At 35.0% G+C, this 25,954-nt stretch overlaps 1 protein-coding gene across 11 annotated transcripts in view; it reads left to right on the top strand.

Annotated features, from left to right (window-relative positions):
• Positions 1 to 25,954, top strand: part of Sec31 (secretory 31) — an 87,247-nt gene that overhangs the window by 31,734 nt on the left and 29,559 nt on the right. For 8 of the 11 annotated variants that reach the window (XM_069849455.1, XM_069849452.1, XM_069849456.1 and 5 more), the window contains exons 11-18: positions 1,350 to 1,436; positions 8,578 to 8,689; positions 15,551 to 15,705; positions 18,061 to 18,211; positions 19,675 to 19,985; positions 21,693 to 21,842; positions 23,145 to 23,436; positions 25,813 to 25,923. In XM_069849455.1, the coding sequence (XP_069705556.1) occupies positions 1,350 to 1,436; positions 8,578 to 8,689; positions 15,551 to 15,705; positions 18,061 to 18,211; positions 19,675 to 19,985; positions 21,693 to 21,842; positions 23,145 to 23,436; positions 25,813 to 25,923 (1,369 nt within the window). Of the gene's footprint in view, positions 1 to 1,349; positions 1,437 to 6,257; positions 6,312 to 8,577; positions 8,690 to 15,550; positions 15,706 to 18,060; positions 18,212 to 19,674; positions 19,986 to 21,692; positions 21,843 to 23,144; positions 23,437 to 25,812; positions 25,924 to 25,954 lie in introns of all 11 variants that reach the window. The other 3 variants (XM_069849457.1, XM_069849461.1, XM_069849462.1) reach the window with 3 other exon arrangements.

The following is a 25,954-nucleotide window of genomic DNA, read 5'->3' as shown; positions in this document are numbered from 1 at the left end:
ATGGATACTTTATTACGGAAACAAGGCAGAGTGCCATGTCATTAGAAAGGAGAAACAATATGAACATTTGCAGTATTGTTACTGAGTACGTCTTCCCTATTTGCAGTACGAAAAACAAATTGTGTTGTAAAGTCGCCATTTTGCCAAACTGTCTCTCCTGTATTGGAAAGTATGAAACAGACTTCTTCCATTGATAAAAACGAAACTTGGAGAGTTTTGTTAACAATGATGCACTCAATGTTATTGTACCATTATTAATTACTTTATAATAAGTATGTGAAAGTGTTTCGATCATTTTGAGCCATTCTTTTAATAAATAACATTTTTGGAGATGATTTAAATACTGAATATTTTTTATCTATGATATTCCATAAAAATAAAATCTGTCATTTAAGACATATTATTATGGCCTGAACGTGTGGGACAATGCCATGCAAGTCTGAATGCATGATAAATTTATTAAAATTGTAGGTATAATTTTATAACCAACTGTTTATAATTCTGTAGACTTAAGCAGTAATGTATAGAACGATATTTATTTCAAATTAAACTGAAAGTCTCTCATAAATTGAAACGATTTATCACAAACAATATACAGTAAAACTCTTTCTTAACGAATGTCTGGGGGACTAATTATTTTCTCTTTAAAAGCTGGCTTTTCGTAAAAGGGGGATTTCCACTTAAATAAGCAAGAAATGGCTGAGATTAGAAATTAGAAAACTCTTAGACCATTGAAGTACGTTGTATTTACATATTCTTAATATCCATAAAATTTATTATTAGCAAAAACTCATTAATAGTAAACTTTCGCAAACATGCGGTATGATATGTTTTTTACAAAATCATAACTTATTTTGAAGTACTGAAATTTACATTTTTCATATACAAAGACAAGCTTACTTTCAATCGAGATATCAGTACATACTATTCGATCATAATGTATTAAAGCTAGACACTTGTTCAGAAATCAATCACAAACGTTTGGACTAGGTTTGGAATTCCATTAAAACGAGATGTGTATTTGCAGATCCATTCAGATATATTTCTTAAATGTAGGAATTTTCCTTAAAGTTGGGTTCCATAAAAGCAGAAATCACTTACCTTTATTTTATGTAGTTTTGCTGGAACTTTCGAAATCATTCCTTAAAAACAGAAATATTTGAACGAGGTTTTACTGTATTAATATTAATTTCTTTTATTTAACCTCATTATTAGTTTAGTTGTCATAATGATGCATAATCTCTCTCTGCACACTAAAAAAATTAATTTTGAATTATGCTGTTGTTTTATATTTGATTTTGTTTGGTTTTTTTTTAATTATTTTAACCAATTCTTTTGTCTATCACCAGACAAAGTTTCAGAGAACGTCGTTGAATCGCTCTGTGCTAGCACCCACTTCAGAACTTAAAAAGTCTGCCGCATTAAAATGGTTAAAGGTATGAACTTACAAACGGAAGTATTAGAGTGACTTAGCATGGCATGATATCCCTATCTGACTGAGTTAATTTCAGCCATTTGGTTAAAGACGGTAGTAGTTACAAGAGTGATTTAAATAAGTAGTTGTAATTGGTTGGTGAAATTAAGTAAAGTAGGTATAATTTGATAAAATTGGTAATCTTTAGGTTTATCATTGGGGAATTGTAATTTCATATGATTGTAAACATATAGATATTAAGGTGGGTTTTTGTGGTGTGGACATCTGATTGATAAATGTCTAAATAAGTAGTTATTCGTCTAATGTTTTCTTATTTTGCAGTAGATCTGGTTTAAAATCATATTTCTACCTGAAACTCACTTCTTTAACAATATTATTATATTCAGAACTAGATCCAAGTGGATGATATTTCAGATAATAGCCTATAATAATAGTAATAATAATAATAATAATAATAATAATAATAATAATAATAATAATAACTTACTAGTCAGTGATGTATGCAATGGAAGAGGAAAGAAACTGGCCACTCTACCCGTTATCTCCTGGCTTAGTTGCCTCATGAGTGATGCCTTATTGGTATCACCTATGAGATTAAAACTTGTCTTTGGACAGTTGACCAAACAATAATAATAATAATAATAATAATAATAATAATTTCTGAATTATTTCAAAGAGATCAGAAAATGTAGCATCGAGGAATTAAAAATAAATGTAATGGAAAGTACGCACATAAAAGTGTAATGTAGAGATTTCCACTCATCTTACAAAAATGAAGGGTACACGGGAATAACGAACAATGTCCATTCAGAATAATTTTGAGATAAATGAAATTTAAAGTTTGAGGACTTGAAATGTATAGTTTATTGTTAACTTACTGTTATTTTTTATCACACAAGAATGTACCATTATAAAGCAAATATGTGACGAAATATTGTTTTGATTTCATGAATTACAACAATGCAAAACTGCAAAAAGTCTACTTTGCTATGTTTTATAAACGGGAAGAACGAACAATGTCACAATTTAATTGAATATTTGTTGGAAATAGAATCAGGCATAATATTTTCAAACAATGTAGCACATGTTTACTTTCGTGTAGGGTATCCTTTTTAAAGGTTATAAATATTGTTGACCCATTATAAATATTTTTATCTTTGAGTGTTCATTGTTCCAAACAATTATTGAAAAACAAATCTACAAACTAATCTAATTGCACTGAATTTTCCATTGTAAATGAATAGATTGAACTATAAAATCGTCTCATTCACTGTTATTGACTTCTTGTGACTCGTCATTGGTGGGAGAAAGACTGAAATATTCTCTAGCAGTTGGAGAACAAACATTTTTCAAAATTTGTAATTCCTTGTACATTGCCTTGTAGCTGTTTACAGTTTACAATGATGAATGGTTTGGTTTCCTCCTAGAATTCGCAATCTCTTGCCTTCTGTCATCGGGTACTTCACACCTTGCTCTCTGATTGACAAGTCCCATGTTTTTGTCACATTCCATGTACGAGTGACCTCGAGTGGGAAATGTGATCCACAAAATCTAAATACCGTAAAGTTCCTATTTTGTCCGGAACAAGAATCGTAGAAGATACGGAGTTCACCAACGCAGCTTGGTACATTATTCATACAGTGGTGCTATAACATAGAGCAAACTTCCTCAGAGCCGTTACTTTAAATATTTTGGTCATACATGTCTTCCTGTTGACAGTGTATGTATGTTACAAGAATAAAAGGGCAGCTGTCGACGATAATAGCCCTCAATAGTTGAAAAGTTTGGAACTGGTAATTCTTTTGGAAATCCATGCAGATAGCCTCTTTATACTCTGACTTCCTGGATTTTAGACGTGCAGCCTGTTTTACTTCATAGAACTTATGTCCTTTTCTCTTGTGCAATTCATTCTTTCAAATTAAATTTTGTTTCTCCTTCTCAAAATTATCTAATTTACTTGCATCTTTTTCATTGGAAATTTCTGATTTAATGTATGAAATGTCAGCTAATGTTGTATTTAGTGACAAAAATTACTCTGTATTGCTCGTGAGACACAGGGTTCGCAAGAAATTTTTCTAAGTGTAACTTAAGCAGCTTAGAAATATTCAAGTCCTCTGGAAGATACTACCTTCGGCTATCGTGACGAGATTAGTGGACTTTCTGACCTCTAAGTGACTGAATGTGCTGAAAAATTTTAGATAAAATCTCTCCTTTCATTTGGTGAGCCCTGTTTCCATGTTTAACTCTTGTTTCTGTATGGGCTTTTCCAGTAGTAGTCAATGACGTTTTCAAAGTGACTAAACGTCTGCCTATTACTCCATGTAGAGCAATTGTTTTATAAACGGGAACATCAGTATTTTGCCGATCTTTGTTTATTCGCATTTTATATATATAAGAAAAATTACGAAAATCAGCTTCGGCTTGTGTTTTTCTGGATCTTCTTCTTTGCACAGGAAGTACTGAAATTAGTCCTGAAAGGTGAGCATTTTGAGTGTCATATGATGCTAATTCATTGAAATGTTTAATAAGATCGCTTCTTTCACTTTGGCTTATTTTCTGAAAACACGGAAAACGAGAATATTTACAGTCTTCTCCCATAATATAACTCATAGCACGAATTTTTTATGCATCTGTAACACGTCCTGTAAATTTTCTCTTCCTTGAATTTATAGAACATGGAATGGGTCCGGATAATTAATTTTCTCTAACGTCAGACATTATAAAAATAAATTGCACTAACCACAAACACTATAGTATGTACCATAAAAGTATAATAAAGGAAATAATCAATACCCTACCACAGACATCTGAACACTGGAATAGTACAGCTGTTTGTATTATGCTCACAAGTAGTTCTAATGAAAATTAATGGAATTTATTGTCACATGGAATAACAGCTAAACATCATACAGTCATTTAATAATATTATTATTGTATAATACAGATTGTATTGGCATATGTAAAAAAAAAAACTAACCAGCAATGTGCTATGACTCTAAGATCAAGTTTGTAAAAGCTGTCTGCATTAGTTTCTGTGTTTAAAATGGACATTGTTCGTTCTTTCTTGGGATGGATGTGACATTGTTCATTCTTCCAAAGTATACAGAAACTTTAACGCAGAATACTGAGGACAATTTTCGTTCTTACATAATACCAATGCAGCCAAATGAAAGTACTCCCCTTCTACTATCAGATGGCACTATTAACTCAATTTCGATTTTTGATGGACATTGTTCGTTATTCCCGTGTAACCTTCAAATGTAATTGGAATTCTCTTAACTTGTAAAATTTAGTAGTGGATATTCTTCTTTTGCAGATGTACAAAACTTATTTAGTTGTGCAATGGTAAATATTGCTTTTGAAGTTCCATAAAATTTTCTTATTATGCAGAGATAAATTCAGATGCGGTTTCAGGAGGTGTTGGGGTCTTGTATATCTACAGTGTACTAAAAAGTGTTTTCAAAAGAGTCACTGAGCAGTAACAATTGCTCTTGAAAGCGATTCATTTTCATGGGTGAAATCAATTTAACGTAATTGGCTATAAATTATAACATATTGCTCTTACTGCTCATCATCATCATCATCATCTACTTCAAGGTGGACCGATTCCGGTCCGTTCCGAGTCAAAGATCGTCTTCCCATCATAGTCATGGTCGACTAGTACTTCGTTTTCCTTTTGGTTTATATTCATAAAGGCATGTAACTGGTTTTGATAGTGTCATTCTTTGTATATGTTGGAACCATTTTTTTTATTTTCTCGAAATCAAACCCTGGTCCTCCAAGTTGGGGGTTGTGCAGCAGGTTGGTTCCCTCCCACGTAAAAATTCTTACTCATATTACTCAAAGGAGCAGCAGTAGCTAGACTGCTCTTGGTACTGTAGTTATATATTATGACATCTAGAGAAAAAATTGTTATATTAATAAAGCACTAAAGAAACAATAAATTAAGAAACTCTAGAAGGAACATCCAAGTGGTTGTGACCCAATTCTACAGCATCCATACTAGTTTGCTGCAACACCGCAGGACACAACAGTATATAGTTTGGAAACCACTGGTATAATGTGAAATGTAATTTGTATTACTTATGTAGGATTATAGGTATACAGGTACTCAGTGCTGTATACCAAGGAACTTTAGTAGTAAGGTATGCCCTACACACTGTTCATGATATGAATAATTTTTTTTTTTTTTTTTTTTTTTTTAAATCCAATGCCACCAGGTTGTCTTTTCGACATTTCTGGTCTTCTCTCCTGGCCGTGGCTTAATTGTAACCCACTTCTGAGGTTGGGGCGCCTGGAAGGCGGAGTTACATTACCTCGATGATGTGATAGGATGATTATGATAATGTGGTTCCAGGAGAGGTCTTAAATCTGAACTTAACCTAAATTCCAGACCATGGTCGAACACAGGAATAATCCCCTTTAAGGAATAATAATAATAATAATAATAAATAATTATGGTTTGTCTTTGTAAATAATTATAATATTAGGAACATAAAACCTTCAGTATATGTTATGAAATCATATAACATCATCTCACACACTATTCTACTTTCTTGTACTCCACCTAATGAGAAAATGGAATCGTAGTACAACTCAAATTTTACGTATAAATAGAAATAGAATTATTCGTGTACTTGGGTCCTTTGGGTTAGTTGAAAATTTTATATAGCATCTTGATATCCTTCAGTCTTGTAATTGAAGCTAGGAAGATAACAGTGAGTTTTTGTTTGTGTTACCTCTCTTTGTGATCGTGTGGCATGGTGCTGATGCTGGTTTGGGTGTTGCCTAACCTTTCCTGCTTTATGTTGGGCTCTTCTAGAGCGACTCTGATGGAGATGCAGATGGCTCTGAGAGTACCCACTCCAATTCCATGGTAAGACCCTTTTGTTTGTTGCTTTGTGCTTCATAATATGTAAAGCCCATAAGCACTCCCACCATATATGTGTTTATTTATGAATGTATAGGATTGTTACTGTACAAAATTAAGGTAGTAACATTCTTTCTGAAGTATTATTTTTTATCGTTTGTTATTGTCTTTTTGGTCTGATATTTTTTTTTTTAAGTAGGTCACATTCATCCCAAATCCCCTCCTATTCAGCAGTTTGTCGTCTTGAGATGAGAATAGGGAAGAGAAAAATAAATTGTAGTTATTGTGCCCATTACAGGTGACTGGACCATCTTTGTCAGTAAAGTTGATTTAGCCATTTGTAAGAGTCATGAATGACGTTTCTTTTTTCTGCTTCTTTTAAACTTCGTGGCGAAGATAGACCCAAAATCTTTAGAAGCTCGCATTTTCTTCTGTTTCCAATCTAAATGTCTCCTGAATCAGTGAACGTACCCAAAAATCCACATATCATTTTAGTGTATTTCACGAAAGAAGCACTTTCGAAGTTGTATCTGCTAAAATATTTATTGGATGCTGTGTTAAGTTTTTATGCAATTCACGTATTTCATAATAAAGAAGCAATTAAATTTAGATTGGGGCATTTAAATGTAATTACTTAATGGAAAATCTCATGAAGTTAAACTACCTATATTGTAGTAGCATGTGTTACAAGGAAAAGAGCATTAATCACAAATTTCGTTTTAGTGTGTATTGTCCCAAATCAATGTGTTTGTTTGTGAATGTCCGTCAAAATTGCATGTGAGAGAGTGGGGCATGTACATGTATATAGAATATTCTCTGCTGTTGGAACAAAAATTCATTGGTGTAAGGCCATAATAGTTATAAAAACTATATGTCTAGAAAACGCAATGCCTTTACTTTATTTAATTGACAGATAAGTTTTTATGTTACCATTGTATAATAGCTTGATAAGGTAGACTTCTCTGTTCCCTATGCACCTTCTCGTCAAAAGACAAACCAAATTTCGAAATATTCTATTACCTTGAAAGAGATAAGGTAATATTTGAATGTAACACACTGCTATAGTCTAATTAATGTCGTATTAGGTTCATTCCTAGTCAGATAGCTACCTATTTCATTAGTTTTTCGTGCTGTAGACAGACATTCTAATCCTGGAAAGACAAAGTCTGTAACTGTGCAGTTTCTTTTGCTCCTTCCCCCTTGTCCACTCTCTCTTTATTTTCTTCCATAATATGATGCGAGATTGAAGTAAAGCGATATAATTTTGAAACTTTTACTAAGTCACAGTAATGAAATATGAAAATTTAGTCTGTAATTGGTACATGTATAATGTTATGTTATTGTTAAATGTATCTTCAAATTTTTTGGGTTCATTGCACAGAATTATGAATGGTCTCACTATATTGTTGTTTCAGTTAGATTAGATGATCTGAACGAAATTAATGTTGGTAATCAAGATACTAATGGAGGGAAATATTACATTGGCTTTGAATGAAATAATAAGCTAATACCACTTAATTTAGTTGCAAGGAAAAAAACTATTAGTGTTTTCGAAATGTTTCTCAAAATTTTGGTTTGGTGAAGTGTCAGTGCTTTAATCTCGGTTGCTCCTCTTTAAATTCCCAAAAGTTGTTAATATAAACTTCAAGTTTTTATGCAGCATTTTCTTCTCTGAAATGAAGAAGCCCTTTTTATGTATTCAGTATTGTAAATTTGAATTTTGTCATTCTGTTTTGTTTGGTTTAGTTTTCTGTGCATGTATGCTAAAGATTCTTCAAGCTCTTGCTTATGTAACTTCACACCTTTCAGTAGTATTTTGTTGTGAAAATTGTATTATATGTTTTCCGGTAGTATTTTGTAATGGAGATTATGACTGACTATTCTACATTCAGTATCCTGCAGTAGATTTTAGAAGAAAGCTTTGTACACCATTGTTTGTACCATGTTTCATGTAGCAGAGCTTAGCATAAGATAGGGTACAATGGGAGAAAATTGGAGATTATGATGACTAATAAGAAACTGGAACTGCTAAGCCAGCTCTTATTGATTCAGCAATACCTGCTTTGATGTTTAGGAATGATCGCTCTTTGTAGATGCACCTTCTTATGTTTATTAATAGCATTTTGTGGAGGATATATCAAACGACAAATAATGGAGAATTTATTTAAATAAAGTATTAAACTTTGTGTCATAGACGTCATAATTTGACTAATTACAATGACAATGGAACTTGATTACTAATGGCATGGCCTTGCATAACAATTTACCGCAGGTACCAGATGGAGATGCATCTGCAGCCTTCGATGCTATTGCAGCAGCTAGCAGTCAAGTGAATGGAGTTAGCAAGTCACCGGTTGACCCCTTCAAGATCTTAATTGGAGATGGTAAGTATTCTTGTAAAATCATTTCTGCTAGTAGTTTTCGCATTTCTCACATAATTGGGCTATTATATCTTTATTGTAATTCTTTGAAGAAGTTTGCCTTAAAGGTATTTTCTTTGAATAATTTCAATGAAAAAATTCTTCCGGGACCAGGTATCGATGCCGGGACCCTTCGCTTAGCACACGAATTCTCTACAAACTGAGCTACCCCAGGAACTATACACGACACCGACACAATTCCTCCCTTTTATATCCACACAACTGAAATGGGCTGAAAAGGCACCAGAAATCCAACTTCGAGTGCACACAATTCTGTGTGACTTTCTGTTAACGTACCTACAGTAACGAATATATTATGCAAATCTAGCTTCAGGTAGAAGCTCCCTGTGAAGCAGACTTGAATAATAATTAAGTCACACAGAATTGTGTGCACTCAAAGTTGGGTTTCTGGTGCCTTGTCAGCCCATTTGAGTTGTGTGGAGATAAAAGGGAGGAACTGTGACGATGTCGTGTATAGTTCCTGGGGTAGCTCAGTTGGTAGAGCATTCGTGTGCTAAGCGAAGTGTCCTGGGATCAATACCTGGCCCCAGAAGAATTTCTCCCTTGAAATTATTGAAGCCTGCTTCACAGGGAGCTTCTACCTGAAAGCCAGATTTGCATAGTATTTTCTTTACTTAATTGCTTGTACAAAATGAGTTTTTCTTGAAAAGTAATGAAAATTCAAGAAAGATGTGGGCTTATATATTTTAAATTTCTGAAATAGAGTAATTTTTTGTTGTTGTAATACTTTAAAGCATGGTGTAAGTCACGTGGTAAGTGCATGTGCCAGCTTCTCCAAGACTGTATTCAGGCATGGGTTCTATTCCGCTTTGATTGATTATCTGGTTGGGTTTTTTCCGATGTTTTCCGCAACTTTAAGGCGAATTTCAGATATTCACATGGCGAATCCTTGGCTTCACCTTGACAAATACCATCTCACTATCATCAGTTTCATTCACGCTAGGAATCTAGTACTTGTACTACATTTTCTTTTTTTTGTGAGTGTTTGTAAAAATTGGCTTAGTTGTAAATCTATGGTTTTGTTTCAAGAGAAGTTGCTGTGCTAAATATTATTCTGTCTTAAAATCTAAAATTTTATTAACTTACCCTGCGAAAGTATTTGATACTAAAAAACAATGATTTCATGATTTTCACGGAAAATATTTTTTCATCATCTGTGATACTGAATAAGTGGTATTGAGCATGTTCTCTGTCTGAATATAATGATATTTTAAATAATTCATGGATCTTTATTTGAAACCAGTAATTCACAATGGTAATTTAGTCCAAATTAGTGTAATTATTATTTTCTTTGTGAATTTCTGTATTGCTAGAATAAACCATCAAATGAAATGGTATAGGGTAGATGAGGGTAATTATAAACAAATTCTGTGAGAAATACAAAACTGTCAATATAAAAACTTTAATTCGGGGGATTATTTAAATTAACATGTTGGCTAAACTACAAAACAGTTTGGCGCCAAATAGGAATAACTGCTTAGTTGTGAACGAATGTTTTGTAAGAGTCTACAAGAAAAGTTGAGAAAGAATTTTGCTTCACCTTAATTTTTGGCATTGTACGTTTGTACAGTGCTATTTTTTAAGAATATGTTGTTTTTATGAGTAATGTATAATAGTTCCATGTATTGTGGGTCCCTATCACCACGGCATGGCGCGTCCTCAGGTTGCGGATAGAGGAGACGGCCTCCAGATATGGAGGGTAGCTGCGAATATATTGAATAAGCAGTCGTGGACAGCCGATAAGGGGTGGTCCTCCAGCTTGGGGGTTGGGCGAAGGGCTAACAACCCATCACCGTAAAAAACAGCTTGTTACGTATCCCTATAATAAGCCTCGGAATAGGACTGATTCTCTGGCACGACCACAGCAAAGGAATAAGGTTTTGAGATTTGGCACTTGGAATGTAACTAGTCTTTATAGAACAGGAGGGCTAACATTAGTAGCTAAAGAACTAGCTAGATATAGAATAGACTTCGTGGGAGTACAAGAGGTTAGGTTAGATGGGAATGGCATATCACAAATAGGAGATTACTTGTTGTATTATGGGGAAGGAAACAATAATAAGGTATAAAGGAATTTAAGAACGGATATCAGCCACGGGTAAACGTGATCAAGGATGAGAATGGTGACTTGCTTGCAGACTCTCCATCAATCCTAAACAGATGGAAAAACTATTTTGCGCAACTACTAAATGTACACAGGCCAAATAGAAATGATCGGGACGAAATTGAAATACAAACTGTTGAGCCATTTATACCCGAACCCACGCTTTCAGAAGTCTAAATTGCGATAGAAAATCTGAAAAAGTACAAGTCTCCAGGTATCGATCAAATTCCAGCAGAATTAATACAAGAGGGCGGAAGCGCATTATATAGCGAAATTTATAAACTTGTACTTGCTATTTGGGAAAAGGAAATTGTACCAGAACAATGGAAGGAGTCCGTAATTGTACCTATTTTTAAAAAGGGGGACAAAACCAACTGTGGTAACTTTCGAGGAATATCACTTTTGTTGACGTCGTACAAAATTTTGTCCAATATTCTTTTCAGAAGATTAACTCCGTACGTAGATGAAATTATTGGGGATCATCAGTGCGGTTTTCGGCGTAATAGATCGACTATTGATCAGATTTTTTGTATTCGACAGATAATGGAGAAAAAATGGGAGTATAAGGGTACAGTACATCAGTTATTCATAGATTTCAAAAAGGCATATGACTCGGTTAAGAGGGAAGTATTATATGATATTCTTATTGAATTTGGTATTCCCAAGAAACTAGTTCGATTAATTAAAATTGTCTCAGTGAAACATACAGCAGAGTCCGTATAGGTCAGTTTCTATCTGATGCTTTTCCAATTCACTGCGGGCTAAAGCAGGGAGATGCACTATCACCTTTACTTTTTAACTTCGCGCTAGAATATGCCATTAGGAAAGTTCAGGATAACAGGCAGGGTTTGGAATTGAACGGGTTACATCAGCTTCTTGTCTATGCGGATGACGTGAATATATTAGGAGAAAATACACAAACGATTAGGGAAAACACGGAAATTTTATTTGAAGCAAGTAGAGCGATCGGTTTGGAAGTAAATCCCGAAAAGACAAAGTATATGATTATGTCTCGTGACCAGAATATTGTACGAAATGGAAATATAAAAATTGGAGATTTATCCTTCGAAGAGGTGGAAAAATTCAAATATCTTGGAGCAACAGTAACAAATATAAATGACACTCGGGAGGAAATTAAACGCAGAATAAATATGGGAAATGCGTGTTATTATTCGGTTGAGAAGCTCTTATCATCCAGTCTGCTGTCCAAAAATCTGAAAGTTAGAATTTATAAAACAGTTATATTACCTGTTCTTCTGTATGGTTGTGAAACTTGGACTCTCACTCTGAGAGAGGAACATAGGTTAAGGGTGTTTGAGAATAAGGTGCTTAGGAAAATATTTGGGGCTAAGCGGGATGAAGTTACAGGAGAATGGAGAAAGTTACACAACACAGAACTGCACGCATTGTATTCTTCACCTGACATAATTAGGAACATTAAATCCAGACGTTTGAGATGGGCAGGGCATGTAGCACGTATGGGCGAATCCAGAAATGCATATAGAGTGTTAGTTGGGAGACCGGAGGGAAAAAGACCTTTAGGGAGGCCGAGACGTAGATGGGAGGATAATATTAAAATGGATTTGAGGGAGGTGGGGTATGATGATAGAGACTGGATTAATCTTGCTCAGGATAGGGACCGCTGGCGGGCTTATGTGAGGGCGGCAATGAACCTTCGGGTTCCTTAAAAGCCATTTGTAAGTAAGTAAGTAAGTAAGTATAATAGTTAAGATTTATTACAACGGTTTTGAGATCTCCCATAACCTCACTTCATTAAATTATGACGTGTTTACATTTGTTCCGTAGTTTAATTGCTTGGGGGTAATTGAATCGGTCATTGCAGAAAGGGGATAAGTCATGAAAAACGCGAAAATGAGTTAAGAGTGCCATTGCTTTCTCCAGACGTAGACACACATTTCCATACAGAAATGGGACAAATTTTCTCATTCCCAAAGCAAAGCAGAGTACCATAAGCAGCGCAGTCATTGCAGAAAGGGGACAAGTCAGCGACTTACCTTCTTTCTGCACTGACTGACGACATGACGCAATTGAGTCCCGCGGATCTAATAAGTTACGCGCCCATCAGCTGATAAAGGAAAATGACAGATAAGCTAGAAGTAGTAAGTGACCCAGGGGAAGAAAACTGTGTTATTAGTGGTGAACGTAAACGCAATGAAATTAACTACCGCAGAAATGTAAATAAGAAAAATAAACTGAAGGCATTGGAACGTCAATTCCATTGGGAACTCTGTAGCAGCCCGTACGACAGGAGAACAATGTGGGTAAGAAACTACTCATTGTTTGTTTAGCCGCAACTTTGGGTCATCAATTTTCAACATTCACAATTTCAAAGACCATACGGCGCACTTCTATTCCTATCATGAAGGTATAGGCCACAAATCTTCAAAAGAAGTGTGTTCCTTCTGAACTACATTGAAAGTAATGTCCCTTCTTCAGTCAAGGAATTGTATCTTTTCTCTGATAACTGTGGAGGGAAAATAAAAATCATACCTTAATTCGATTGTTGCTTCCACTGACCCAAATGGGGAGATTTAACAAAATCATTCATTATTTTCGACAACGAGGCCATTCATTTCTTCCCTGTGACCGCAACTTTGGTGTAGTGAAGCGCAAACTAAGTAAGACAGACAGGGTATATGTGCCAGACCAATACAATACCTTGATCCACCAGGCAAACACAAACAACAGATTTTCTGTAGAATCAGTTACTACTGATGATATTTTGAATTTTAAATACTGGTGGCCAGAGTGTTACAAGAAAACCACCTGCTCATTAGACACACTGAGGAAAAAAGGGAAAGATAATATGTTTTCTTCAGCACAATTCAGTGAATTTGTTTACTCTAAAGATGATCCAGGATGTGTGACTGCCAGTTTGTTCATTGGTAGTGAAATGAAGAAACACAGATTCTGTATGAAAAAACCAGGTTCTGGATGCATAGTAATGCCTACACAAAAGCATACAATGGGAGAATTCCCATTAATACGAAAAAAAAACTTGGAGACGTAACGAAAGTGAGGCAATACATTCCATTGGAACACACTTTCTTTTACGAAGAGATCCTGAACTGGCCACCTTGTGACAAGGAATCTAGAAATGACGTTGCTTCCAACGTCTAACAATACACTCTATAACAATTGAAACAAATGATTTTGTGTAGTACTTTAGTGTATTTTTATTGTGCTCTCCTATATGCAGTTTTAAGTATTAGTTTGAAAGTAGAGTTTTGATTTAAAACTGTGATATAAAATCACATATTGGTACATTTCTGTAGTAGGAATAATGATTAAAATGCAAAAATAATTATGTAAATGGTGATAGTAGTGTACTAATTACACACAAAAACATCGTTATTATTGTAATTATTAACATTTAGTTTGATTTCAAATATTACATTAGCCCAAAATTGTAATTTATATATTTTTTTCTTTTATATTTAACAATTCCTTGCAGAAAGGGGATAAGTCATGGTTCGATTAAACAACTTTAAACAAAAGTGTTTGAGATGTCAGATGTCTAACATGATGTATTAGACTTCACTATTCATAAACAAAGTAAGAAAAAATATTTATAATGATTACTCCAGTATTGGAAGAAGAAAACAGTTTTTATTGATTATCTCAAAAGTAAGATTTTATGACTTATCCCCTTTCTGCAATGACCGATTCAATTGTAAACATGTTTTACTACGGTTACTGTACATTTCGTACTTTTCAGTAATCAGAGAGACCCCCACCCAACTACACTGTAGAGGATTTAGAGAGGGTTGTCACAGATGTGAAAAATAGTAACTACAGTTATCGTCAAGCTCAGGAGAGGTACTGAGTTCGTATATCGTCATATATCATAGGTTAAAGGGACGAAATGTACCAATGACCAAAATTGGAGTTGGAAGGAGTACAGCTCTTGGTGAAACGAGCGTTGAGCGGATTCCGCCGATTTTGGAATAGACACCAACGTACTTGAACTGCCAACATAGAAAACAAAAAATCACACTCAGTCGCTTTCATCTTCATCTTGACGGGATAATAAAAGCCTAAACTAACCTAACCTAACCTAAGTGCGTCGGTGTCTATTCCAAAATCGGCGGAATCTGCTCAACGCTCGTTTAACCCAGCTCTTTCTTCTGAAACAGAATAAAAAATGTTCAGTGTCTGATAGCGAAAATTGGTGTTTACAATTACCTCCCTCTCAAAGGGGTAAATGTAAACTAGCAATTAAAAGATGAAAAAAAAGTCAACTTTATTATTTTAAACCCATTTTCAGGGAAAAGAGAGATCTAAAAATAACACAATGTTTATTTGTCATGCTTACCATTACTGAGGGTTGTGTAATGTTGAAATATATTTGAAATCAGTGAAAAGTGTTTACCCTACTTAGTATGAAAGGAAAAAAATGACTTTAGAGAAATTAATTATTATATACAGAATTATTTATACTCTTTCCCGTCAGAATTGTATACTTGTCAATAGTTGCATTGTGTCACCTTACTACATTAGTCAAACATGCTATGAATACTGTCATACTTTCTATTGTGGTACTGAGTTTTACATTCAAGTTCATTATAAATTTGTAGTCCACATTAGTGATTTGTTAATTTTAGAAGTGAAAGGATTATAGGAATCATTTTTCGTAAAGAAAGTACATTACAGTCCCCTGCCTTGTTTCTTTGCTACAGATACTGAAGGGTTGATTTGTCAGGCATTGCTGCTAGGCAACACTGAGGCAGCAGTTGAGCTGTGTCTGCAAAATGGACGCATGGCAGATGCAATCATCCTTGCCATGACTGGCGGTAGTGACCTTTTAGCGAAGACTCAGTATCGTTACTTTGAAGTAAGTAAGTTAAGAGCCATGCTTACTACAGATCGATAGTTTATCATCAAATCCTGTATATCTAGAAAATGTTAAAAAAAATCACCTACATGGTAAACACTCCACATAATTGTTTAATGATATATTTGTGATTGAAAATCTATATTTATATCTTAAATTTTTATCTATATTTTTTTTCATGTCCCCATTCATGTACAACCATTATTGTAAATTGTGTGTTATTCTGTATCTATAGGTAAGGCTTGGAAGGTCAGATAGTAAAAATGAAATAAATTATGAAATTATAATGAGGGAGAAAATTCACATAAAAACCAGATTTCCAAAAATACTTTAATAAGAGTTTGCTTTGAAAGCAATTACTAAGTGTGTTTGAAAATGGTTTTATTTTTTTCCAGAAAGTGTTTATTTAATATAAAAAACTGACGTTTGATGTTTTTATTTGTATTAATTAATATATGCTGTATGTACAGTACTGACAAGGTTTCAGATAATTAAATACATGAAATTATAAAATATTGAGCTCTACGCTATATGGAATCTGTTAAAATGTGTGTGCATAGACATTGTTCATTAAATTGCAAGTAATGAAACATATCAAATTACAAATCATTATGCCCTTCACTAAATGGAAATTGATTCTTCCAATTGCAACTTGTTGTCCATTTGACTGGACAGACGAATATTTTTTTTTCTTTGCACATGCTTCTCATTGTCAGACAAACAGTGTATATATGTATGTATGTATGTATGTATGTATGTATGTATGTGACCCATTTTTCTAGTTGCACACCACTTTGGTGGACCGTGCTGTACATGTGATCTGTAGAGAGTTGTGTTGTATACTAGGGTGAGTATGTGTAAATGTTTGTGTAAGTGTAGAGTATGGAATGAATGATGATGAAGATGAGGAAGGGAGAAGGGGAAACTCGGTGTTGGCATGTACTTTACTCCTGTCAAATAGCACTCAGGGGCCCTCCAGGCTTAACATTCCTGTCCGACAGATGAATCAGTATGAACAGTCTTCTCTTATATGCTCTATGGAGAGATTTTGGATTTAACCAAGGCATATTGGTGCACAATCGAAGATTAGAAGTTCTGCACCACCATCTCTTCTAGCCCCAAGGTAGAAATTTTATATGAAAATTTCTGACCCTGCCGGGAATTGAACCCGGGACGGTTAATCTGGAGACAGACATGCTACCACAGAAGTAACTCGGAACAAAGAATGTTTATTAAGCACATCTTTCCATTTATACTCCAGACCACGTTCACAATGTTTGCACATTAGAAGTGAACCCGACACAATGAAGCCTTCTTGTTTAAATTCATTTGCTTCATCTACTAATGAAACCCCAGGTTTTGGCATTTTGTTATCATTCTTAACATGCCAAACACACCATCAATGATGAAAACACAAAGAAGAAAGAAATTTTTCTCCACGTCTCCACAAAGAGTAGGAGCAGTAATTTGCACACAATACTAATACACAAAAAGAGAGAGTCAGAGTGATTGGTAGCACATATTACAGTATAATTTGGCATCATTTCAGTTTTGTGATGAATGATATTTGCTTCACGTTTTATTATTTATTCCTTTGTCCTGTTAAAAGATGGATTTATTTAAAGCAAAAATGGTGTTATTTCTCAAAATTCGGTAAAATTCTCTTTATCTGTAAAAATTCGCTTCATCTTAAGAAATGAGTCAGAATCATCTTCAGTGATGTCGAGCTCTTTCCCTAAACCTATTGTGTGAGAAATTTTGGAGAGTAAAACAGTTATAGAATTTATTGCCAAGAACTCAGCATTAGTTAACAATAATAACATATTTTAAAAACGCACTATTTCATGGCACTGTTTAAAACTGATATAAAAACAGTTTAAAACACGAAAAAAAAAAACAGTTTAAAACAAGACAAAACATGTTTTTTTTTAAATAAAACAGTTTTTTTGCCAACACTGGTTAACCACTGTTGCAGTCGTGTTTCATAGCTAATCCGCCCATCCAGTACATAATAAATACAGGCTAAAATCCTAAAGAGTCGAAATTGGAATTTATGGTAGAGAAAGACTCGGTAATTAATATTCTTAAGTCACTTCTGCATTCTCTGATAACATTCCCTAGTTCATTATCATCACCATCATTGGAATTATTGGAAGGACAAAGTTGTAATACTATTTTGGTTTGACCACTGATCTGAAGCTCCATGAAAGCTACAACACTTCCACCACAAAAGCTCACGGACCTGATCTATAAAACAGTGTTAAATTTCATGTGCTTACAAATAATAGAACTATCTTACTGATTAGCTACGAACTGTTATGAATGAGTGTGTGAAATCTCTTTCTTTCTTCACAGCAAACAAAAGGCTACCTGTCAACTATAATCTCTGCAGTGGTGACAGAGGACTGGAACCAAGTGATTGGGTCATGTGAAGTCGATAGTTGGAAAGAGGCCCTTGCAGCTGCCCTCACTTATACAAAGAACGATGAATTCCCAACCCTTTGTGGTATGTTTCTTGTCTTAGAATTTTCATTATTATTAACTCAGTCAAACTGGAGACTGCATAGTAATGTCTGTCTCAGTTTTTGGTATTAAGAATAAAATAAAAATAAGTGATCATATGTTGGAGTAAAATGTGACCAGTTGCAGGAATGGGACCTAAAGTAGGATTTTCCATTTTTCTATTTTTGTGTTTCAAAAAGAGGATGCAATACTGAGCATTTAAAAAAATCATGGTTCTAGGTACTATAGTTTTTAATTACTTATTGAATGTTGATATTACATTATGTACTTTTCGATAAAAATGCAATTAAAGTTTTCACTTATTTTCTTAGCAACTATAAGAAAGATTTAGGTATTTAAGAAGCAGTGTGTAGTTATTATGTACGTTATACATACATGAAATAAGGTAAAAACAACATTAACATTTATGTATCAAATATGAATGAGGTCTCGCCCACCTCATTATATTTTGCTTGACTAGTATGACTAGTCAGTTTGTTTTTATACCATTAAGTACGAGAAAAATTCGTACCGGCACCGGGAATCGAACCCAGGACCTCTCAGCTGTGTGCGCTGAGTGCTCTCTAACCAACTGAGCTATGCCAGGACTACGAGAGGAGTTCGGCCGGCATCATGAATCGGGTCCCGGCATAGCTCAGTTGGTTAGAGAGCACTCAGCGCGCACAGCTGAGAGGTCCTGGGTTCGATTCCCGGTGCCGGTACGAATTTTTCTCGTACTTAATGGTATAAAAACATTAACATTGCTTATTTATGTATTCGTATGTTGCAAGCTGTGTTTGATAATATAAAAGTAAATTTTTCTGCAAAATGAGTTGAATGTAAAGTGAATATAAATTAATATGAAACACAACGCACACTTTAAACATTAAGTTATAGTATGGAATTGATATGAAATATATACACAAAACATAAAGAACTTAAAAAAAAAACAATAATTCAAACAATGTCTTCTAGCTGACCATCAGATTTTTCATTCCCCACTTCACTTTCTGTTTCACTTTCACTGTCACGTGTTGTAAAAAATCAGTATAAAAGTTTGAAATTCGTCACTTAAACCTTCTTTATTAATTTCCTTCTCCATAACATCAAATCAGTGTCAATTCCAACAGATAATAATAGTACAAAATGAAAGGAACCTAAAATCGGCAATGTTATAATCCCATAAATGATTTTGGGTCCCTTCTCTACTGTTGGCATTCAGTCAGTAAAACTCGTTTTGCGAGATTTTGTGGCAAATAATAAAACTACGTCCTAGTTTAATGTGTAAAGAAAGTCTACAGGTAGCACAAGATGTCAAAAGATAGAAATGCAGTTATTACATTGCAAACTCGTTATTTTGTTCTTCTGTAAAATTTCATTTCATGACTTTTAGGTCCCTTTCCACGCAATGGGTCACAAATCAGTAGTTCAGCTCTAAATATCATTAATTTGTGTTTTGTTGAACAGAACAACTTGGAGCACGGCTTGAAGTGGAAGGAAAAAGCCCCTTATCTTTGAATGCACAGCTATGTTACATTTGTGCTGGCAACCTGAACAGACTAGTGGAAAGCTGGACACAAGCGGAGAAGCCTGACACACCTGCCAAGCTGCAGCACTTGGTGGAGTTGACGATGTTACTGAGAAAAGCCGTGGAGCAGCAGGGACGCACTGTGGAGGTGTCAGGCAAGCTGGCAGAACTGCTGTCGCACTATGCTGCCATGCTTGCTTCTCAGGGCAATCTCACTGCTGCTCTGACATATTTACGAAATTCTGAGGATGTAAGTAATAATATCTTGTATCTTTTGTAAATACTTTAATGTTTTTATCACTTCAAAATAGATATATAATTACTGAATCAAGAGACCTACAGACGCAATCTTCAGATCAGTATAGGATGCAGCAGGATGTAGTACTGTGACTTGCATATAGATAGCATTGATTTGAGGAAGCTACTGAAGTTCCAGGAGGGCAAGGGACTCTTGTAGTGGACTCCATTGTGTAGCTGAATCAATAGATGGCACCAAACAGCAAGTCACAGTACTTATGGGAATGCAGTCGTACAGACTTAAAACAATCATCTATATCTAAAAAGGAAGTCAGCACAAGAAGCCTTAGTCCACACCTGTGGAGTAACGGCTAGTGCATCTGACCACGAAACCAGGTGGCCCAGAGGAAAAACTATACTGGAAAGCATTTTTTCAGAATGTCAGCAGGGATACCCCACAAAATTATAACTTGTTAACCCAGAGGATACGGACATGTTGATACCTTCTGAGTAAATGGAAACATGAATTCTCTTATATAGGATGATCTGTTTGGTATGGTTAAAATAAAAGCACCGTAAAACATTTACTACTGAACTTTATTTGTTGAAACTTTGTGCATACAACACTGAAAGATGGGAGATTCCTCAGAGGTCAACATGACCCCCATTGCGCACCCTGCACAACTCAAAACGGTGATGCAATTCAGCCCATATCCGTTGTAACATAAGAGGGGTGATTTGTTGAAAAGCTTGAGTAATTTTGACTCTCAAATCATCAATGTTCCTGGGTTTCTATTAATAGACTATATCTTCAACAAAACCCTACATGAAGAAGTCAGGAGGGGTTAGATCTGGGAAGTTTGGAGACCAAGCCAAGAGATAGGTGCTTCTCGTACTGGGTTTCGCCTGCGACTTCCTGCATGTTTTTTTAACACAGAACCTGTTTCTACAAATTTTCGATACCACAACATTATGGAATCGTATTTAGGTACATTATACACACCATACTCACGTCGAAATCTCCTTTGAACTTCTTTTAACACACTCAAATTTAGCATACCAAAGAACACATTGTGCCCACTGTTGATTTGTAGCCATTTTAATCATCTACAATTTTAATTTGTCTTTTCAAATTGTGCATTGTTTTTGTTTTCTAATGGCAGGTGTTTGACAATAAAGTCATTTGACCTCTTGCACTCCAATATTTTTCAAAGATATTATCATGGTCAGCCATTGAAGCACAGATTTTGAGGTGTTCCGAATCTATTTCTGTTTAGTTGATTCTGTACCATTAAAGTAGTCCCCGCCCGGAGATCCCCAATTGGGGGACTATTTTATCTCCGGATAATTTTATCTTAATGGTACTCATTTCATATTGGAGTGAAAATGGCAAGTTGTAGCCGATTTAAGTGAACACCATATTTTATCGTTGTTGATTGTCATATATGAAAACTCCCTTTTTTTTTAATCTTAATGTAACCAGCAAGAAATTTTTCCTGCTATCATAATAGCTTTATAATAATGAATTAATAATATCCATACCCAAACAGATCAGACTGTAGTTGAAAATGGACCACAAATCCTAAGTCCAGTGGTGACAATCATTGACATTGTTGTCATTATCGTGTTGTTATTCTGGTGTAAGGGTTTGAAACTTAGATACAGTAGTACATACAGAATTACAATAATAAATTTGACTGTCTTCTGTTTGTGCCTACAGGAGCAGATGGTGATGTTGCGGGACCGTGTGTATCGGACTCTCGGTTTGAGTCCAGCATATCCACAGCAGTCTCAGGCGCAGCCTCAACAGCAGCAGCCGCAGCCACCTGCACCAACTGGCCGAGTAAGGCAGCCTTCTTTCCCTGGACTGGTAAGTTACTTAATACATAATCTATATTACAGTTACCATATTGATCCAAATCTATTGTCCTTTAAAAGCAATTTGTAAATGTTGTCCATAGTGATTGAATAGATATAATGCTTGATATCCAAATACTGAAAAAGAATATTACAACTGCTTAAGAAGACATACTGTATATTGTCCACCGCTGTAGAGTAACAGTTAGCATGCCTGACTGGAAACAAGAGGCCCAGATTCAAATCCTGACTCGGACAGTTACTTGGTTGAGGTTTTTTCCAGGGTTTTCCCTCAACCCATTAAGAACAAATGTTGGGTAACTTTCGGCCAGTGCAGGTGTTATGTGCTGTCTCTTCTCACTTTATAGATCTCTTGGATATGGAACAACAAGTTTTGATGGAGAAATCATTGCAATAAGTGAAAGTCTCAGGAATCTTCTATGCCACATCAATAAATTTAAGAATGCCAGTTATATTGTCAGACTCCAAAGCAGCTATTCTGTCAATAGTCTCTAAGCACACACCTTCATCTCAAACAGCAGAAATAACTAAAATGCTCTCTGAATTAATATCACTCGATAAAAGAATTTTATTCCAATGGATACCATGCCATTGCGGAATCCTGGGAAACGAGAAAGCGGATGCTTTAGCAAAGAAGGGCAGCACTGCTACTTACAGACCTGTTACTAAATCTACGTATTACTCTGTGAAAAGATTTATTAAATCTACATACTTAGACTTCAACAAACAAAATTTGATAAGACAATCTCAAGGGAAAAAATGGAACTCTCTGCATCATAATCCACAGTTAATTCCCGATTTACCACGCAAATCGTCTGTAGCTGCATTTAGATTGGCAACAGGCCATGATTGTTTGGCCAAACACCTGCATAGAATTGGAATATATCAGTCCCCTAACTGCCCATTGTGCAACTCAAACCAAGAAATGGATTCGGAACACATCAAAATCTGTGCTTCAGTGGCTGACCATGATAATATCTTTGAAAAATATTGGAGTGCAAGATGTCAAATGACTTTATTGCCAAACGCCTGGCATTAGAAAACAACAACAACAACAACTTTCGGCCTGGACCCTAGACTTACTATATTTTGCTGGCGTTATCACCTTCATATCATTCAGACGTTAGATAACCACAGCAGTTAATAAAGCGTTGCAAAACAATCCATTAAAAAAATGGATTAAATCCTTCACATTTTTCTACGTCAGATGGAATTTTTCACAAAAACTTTTGTCTTAATTGTCTGTAGGAACCAAACAACTAACTTTTGCTTAACCTGTTTGTATGCATTACAGCAACAGACGACTCCTGCACAGTATGGACAGGGTTATGGTGGGCCTGTAGTTTCTCAGCCTTCCTCAATGTTTCCTGTTCAGCAGCCACAAGTGCCTACAAAGCCTGCTTTTGGTGCTCCAACTGTACCAAATTACTATCCCGGAAATTCTGTTGCCAAACCACAGCCTTTCGCCCCAGCAGCTGTGCCCCCAAGACCGTTCTCACCTGCACCAGCTGTTCCTCAGCCTCCAGGCTTTGTGGCACCCGCACAGCCAAATATCCCGGCTACACCTGTGGCTCCTGTCCAGCCAGGTAAGTTGCCATTGTCTCACTCTTGTAGGCTTTCTTCTAACAGTAAACCACACACGACCATAACAATGTGATGTAATATAAATAGAGTAATGCAAGACCTCTTCGCATTGACCTCCTAGATGAGACCATTGAATGCTAAAGAGTTATTAAAAATTTGTAGGGTGGTTCATGACTGAGATTCATAACGTGAGGATATCCCGGAATCATTTATTTTTGTAAAAGTTGATGCAACACCAGGTTGACTAAATCAAATTCGGTTTTATAATTAACCGATCTATATATTCACAGTTTTAAGACATTTATATCCTAGAGATGTCAGTTAATGACCAGACACACTAATCACCCATAAACAATGTGCGGCTCACGACAGGATCATCTTGGCTGTGAGATGATAACTGTTCATGCGTGAAATGCACGGATTTGGTTAATAAAAACCGAAACTAACCAAACTTAACGTTCGTATATGCAAGATGTGCAACCAGAGCACGAAGAGAGCTTTTTGATTTGATCTTAATTAATTAATTAGATCTCGAATGTGCACGCGAAAATAAAACCAGGTAAGGATCGTGCTGGCACTGCATGAGAGGCCTGCACATGTGCCACAGCCAAACTGTTCCTGTCGTGAGCCCCTCCTCATAAACATGGATCCAGTATTGAGTGGTTGTTTTTATATTGACTTTTACTACGTCATACTAGTTCTCACCAATAAAACGGTATGAAAGGACGTCTTTCAACCAATCATGACTGCTTATCGCACAATTTTATTGCTTCCCTAGCATTTGTTTAATTTCATCACTTCCCTAGCATTTGTTTGTTTTTATCACTACCCTAGCATTTGTTTCTTTGTTTGTCAACATTTCAAAATGCAAATTCTTTACGGTACTATAAAACATGCTTTGTGATGGTAATTTGTTTCCTGCATAGATAGTCGACTGAAAATGGCACTCCGTTCAAACATTTTGATGAAGGCAAAATTAATGAAATAGAATTTTAGTAAGTCAATTAATATCTATTTTATTGTATTAGAGTACTTTATTTCTTCTAATCTTTATATACTTTCTTCTGTTTTATCACGTCCCTATCATTTGTTTGCCAACATTTCAAACTGCAAATTCTTTACGGTACTATAAAACATGCTTTGCGATCGTCATTTGTTTACAACATAGACAGTCAACTGAAAATGGCGGCTCTGTTCAAACTTTTTGGTGAAGCTAACATTAGTGAAATAGAATTTTAGTGTCAGTTAATATTTTATTGTATTAAAGTACTTTATTTCTTCTAATCTTTATATACTTTCTTCTAATCGTGTAATAGTCAATTAAATCCCATTCGAGTTTTGATTTTCTCTAGATCAAAAAGATTTCAGAGAAACCCTAACAATGTTAAGGTTACCAAATGATATAATTGCATAATTTTTTTTTTCATACTCTGATGAAACTAGCTTTAAAAAATGATTGTTACTAATTTTTGTCCACTTGCGAGTTCATTTTCCTGTAAAATTTTAGAAATTTAGAGCCTGCATTTTCTGATATTATTTGTGGTCGTTCACATACATACATATTTCCTTTTGCTTCATTGCCCCCTTATTAAATGACTAATGACTTCAGTCACAGAAACTGCCATTCTAAAGGCTTGCCTATTCGTACTCTCCAGAATTTGTTTCTATGATTTCAGATTGAAAAGTTGAAATAAATTGACAAATACTGATACTCGAAGTTATTGCTGATATTTTCTCTGATTTAGCTTTTATTTTGGTATTAGAATTTGCGACTATAAGTGCGATAATTAACTTAACTCTTTTCTCTTTTAGAAATACTGTGAATATTGGTTTGCTTGAAAAAAAAAATAATAAAAAGGTATTTTACTTTGCATGACACCATTGATCTTTTTGCCAATACAGTATATCGATTTCACCCCCTGAATTGTTCATAGGAATGCATTTAAGTGCACATAATATACATTATCCACAAGCTATTGAAACTGTTGATTTGAATTAGTACAATTGTGTGATTTTAAAGATATACGTTTTGTATTTTTAAGGAAAAAATATGAGAATTTATTTTAAAATTTTCGCTCAAAATCTATTTACTGAAACAATCTCAAACACAAGAAATTTGGGACAGTTGATAATACATACAGTCAAATATCTATTTTATCTGGATGTCCTTATATACACAGCAGGAAAAGATTATCGTCTCTTTTTATATTGCTGCTGTTTCAGAATATAATACAATAATCACCAAATTCTTCATTCAAGAACAGTAAAATTATATTTCAATACGAAAATACCAAACAGTAGTGTTGTTGTATGGATACCAAGATCTGCTAGACTTGCTTCCTAATTGGATAGAGCATGATGTTGTGTTGTTACTCTAGGTTCTGTGCCTACATATGCTAGGTCCTACACTCCAGTGGAACCAAGTGTTTATCAGAAGTCTTGGGAATCGTCTCAGAGTAGAGATAAGGCTGCAAATATTTCCAGGTGGAGTAAGTAGATTTCTGCTTCCCACTGGTTGTT

This window comes from Periplaneta americana, chromosome 16 (assembly GCF_040183065.1).
Source record: "Periplaneta americana isolate PAMFEO1 chromosome 16, P.americana_PAMFEO1_priV1, whole genome shotgun sequence".
In the NCBI taxonomy this organism is placed as follows: Eukaryota; Metazoa; Arthropoda; class Insecta; order Blattodea; family Blattidae; genus Periplaneta; species Periplaneta americana.
The sequence above is the reverse complement of the archived record's forward strand: the minus strand, read 5'-3'. Positions and strand labels throughout refer to the sequence as shown.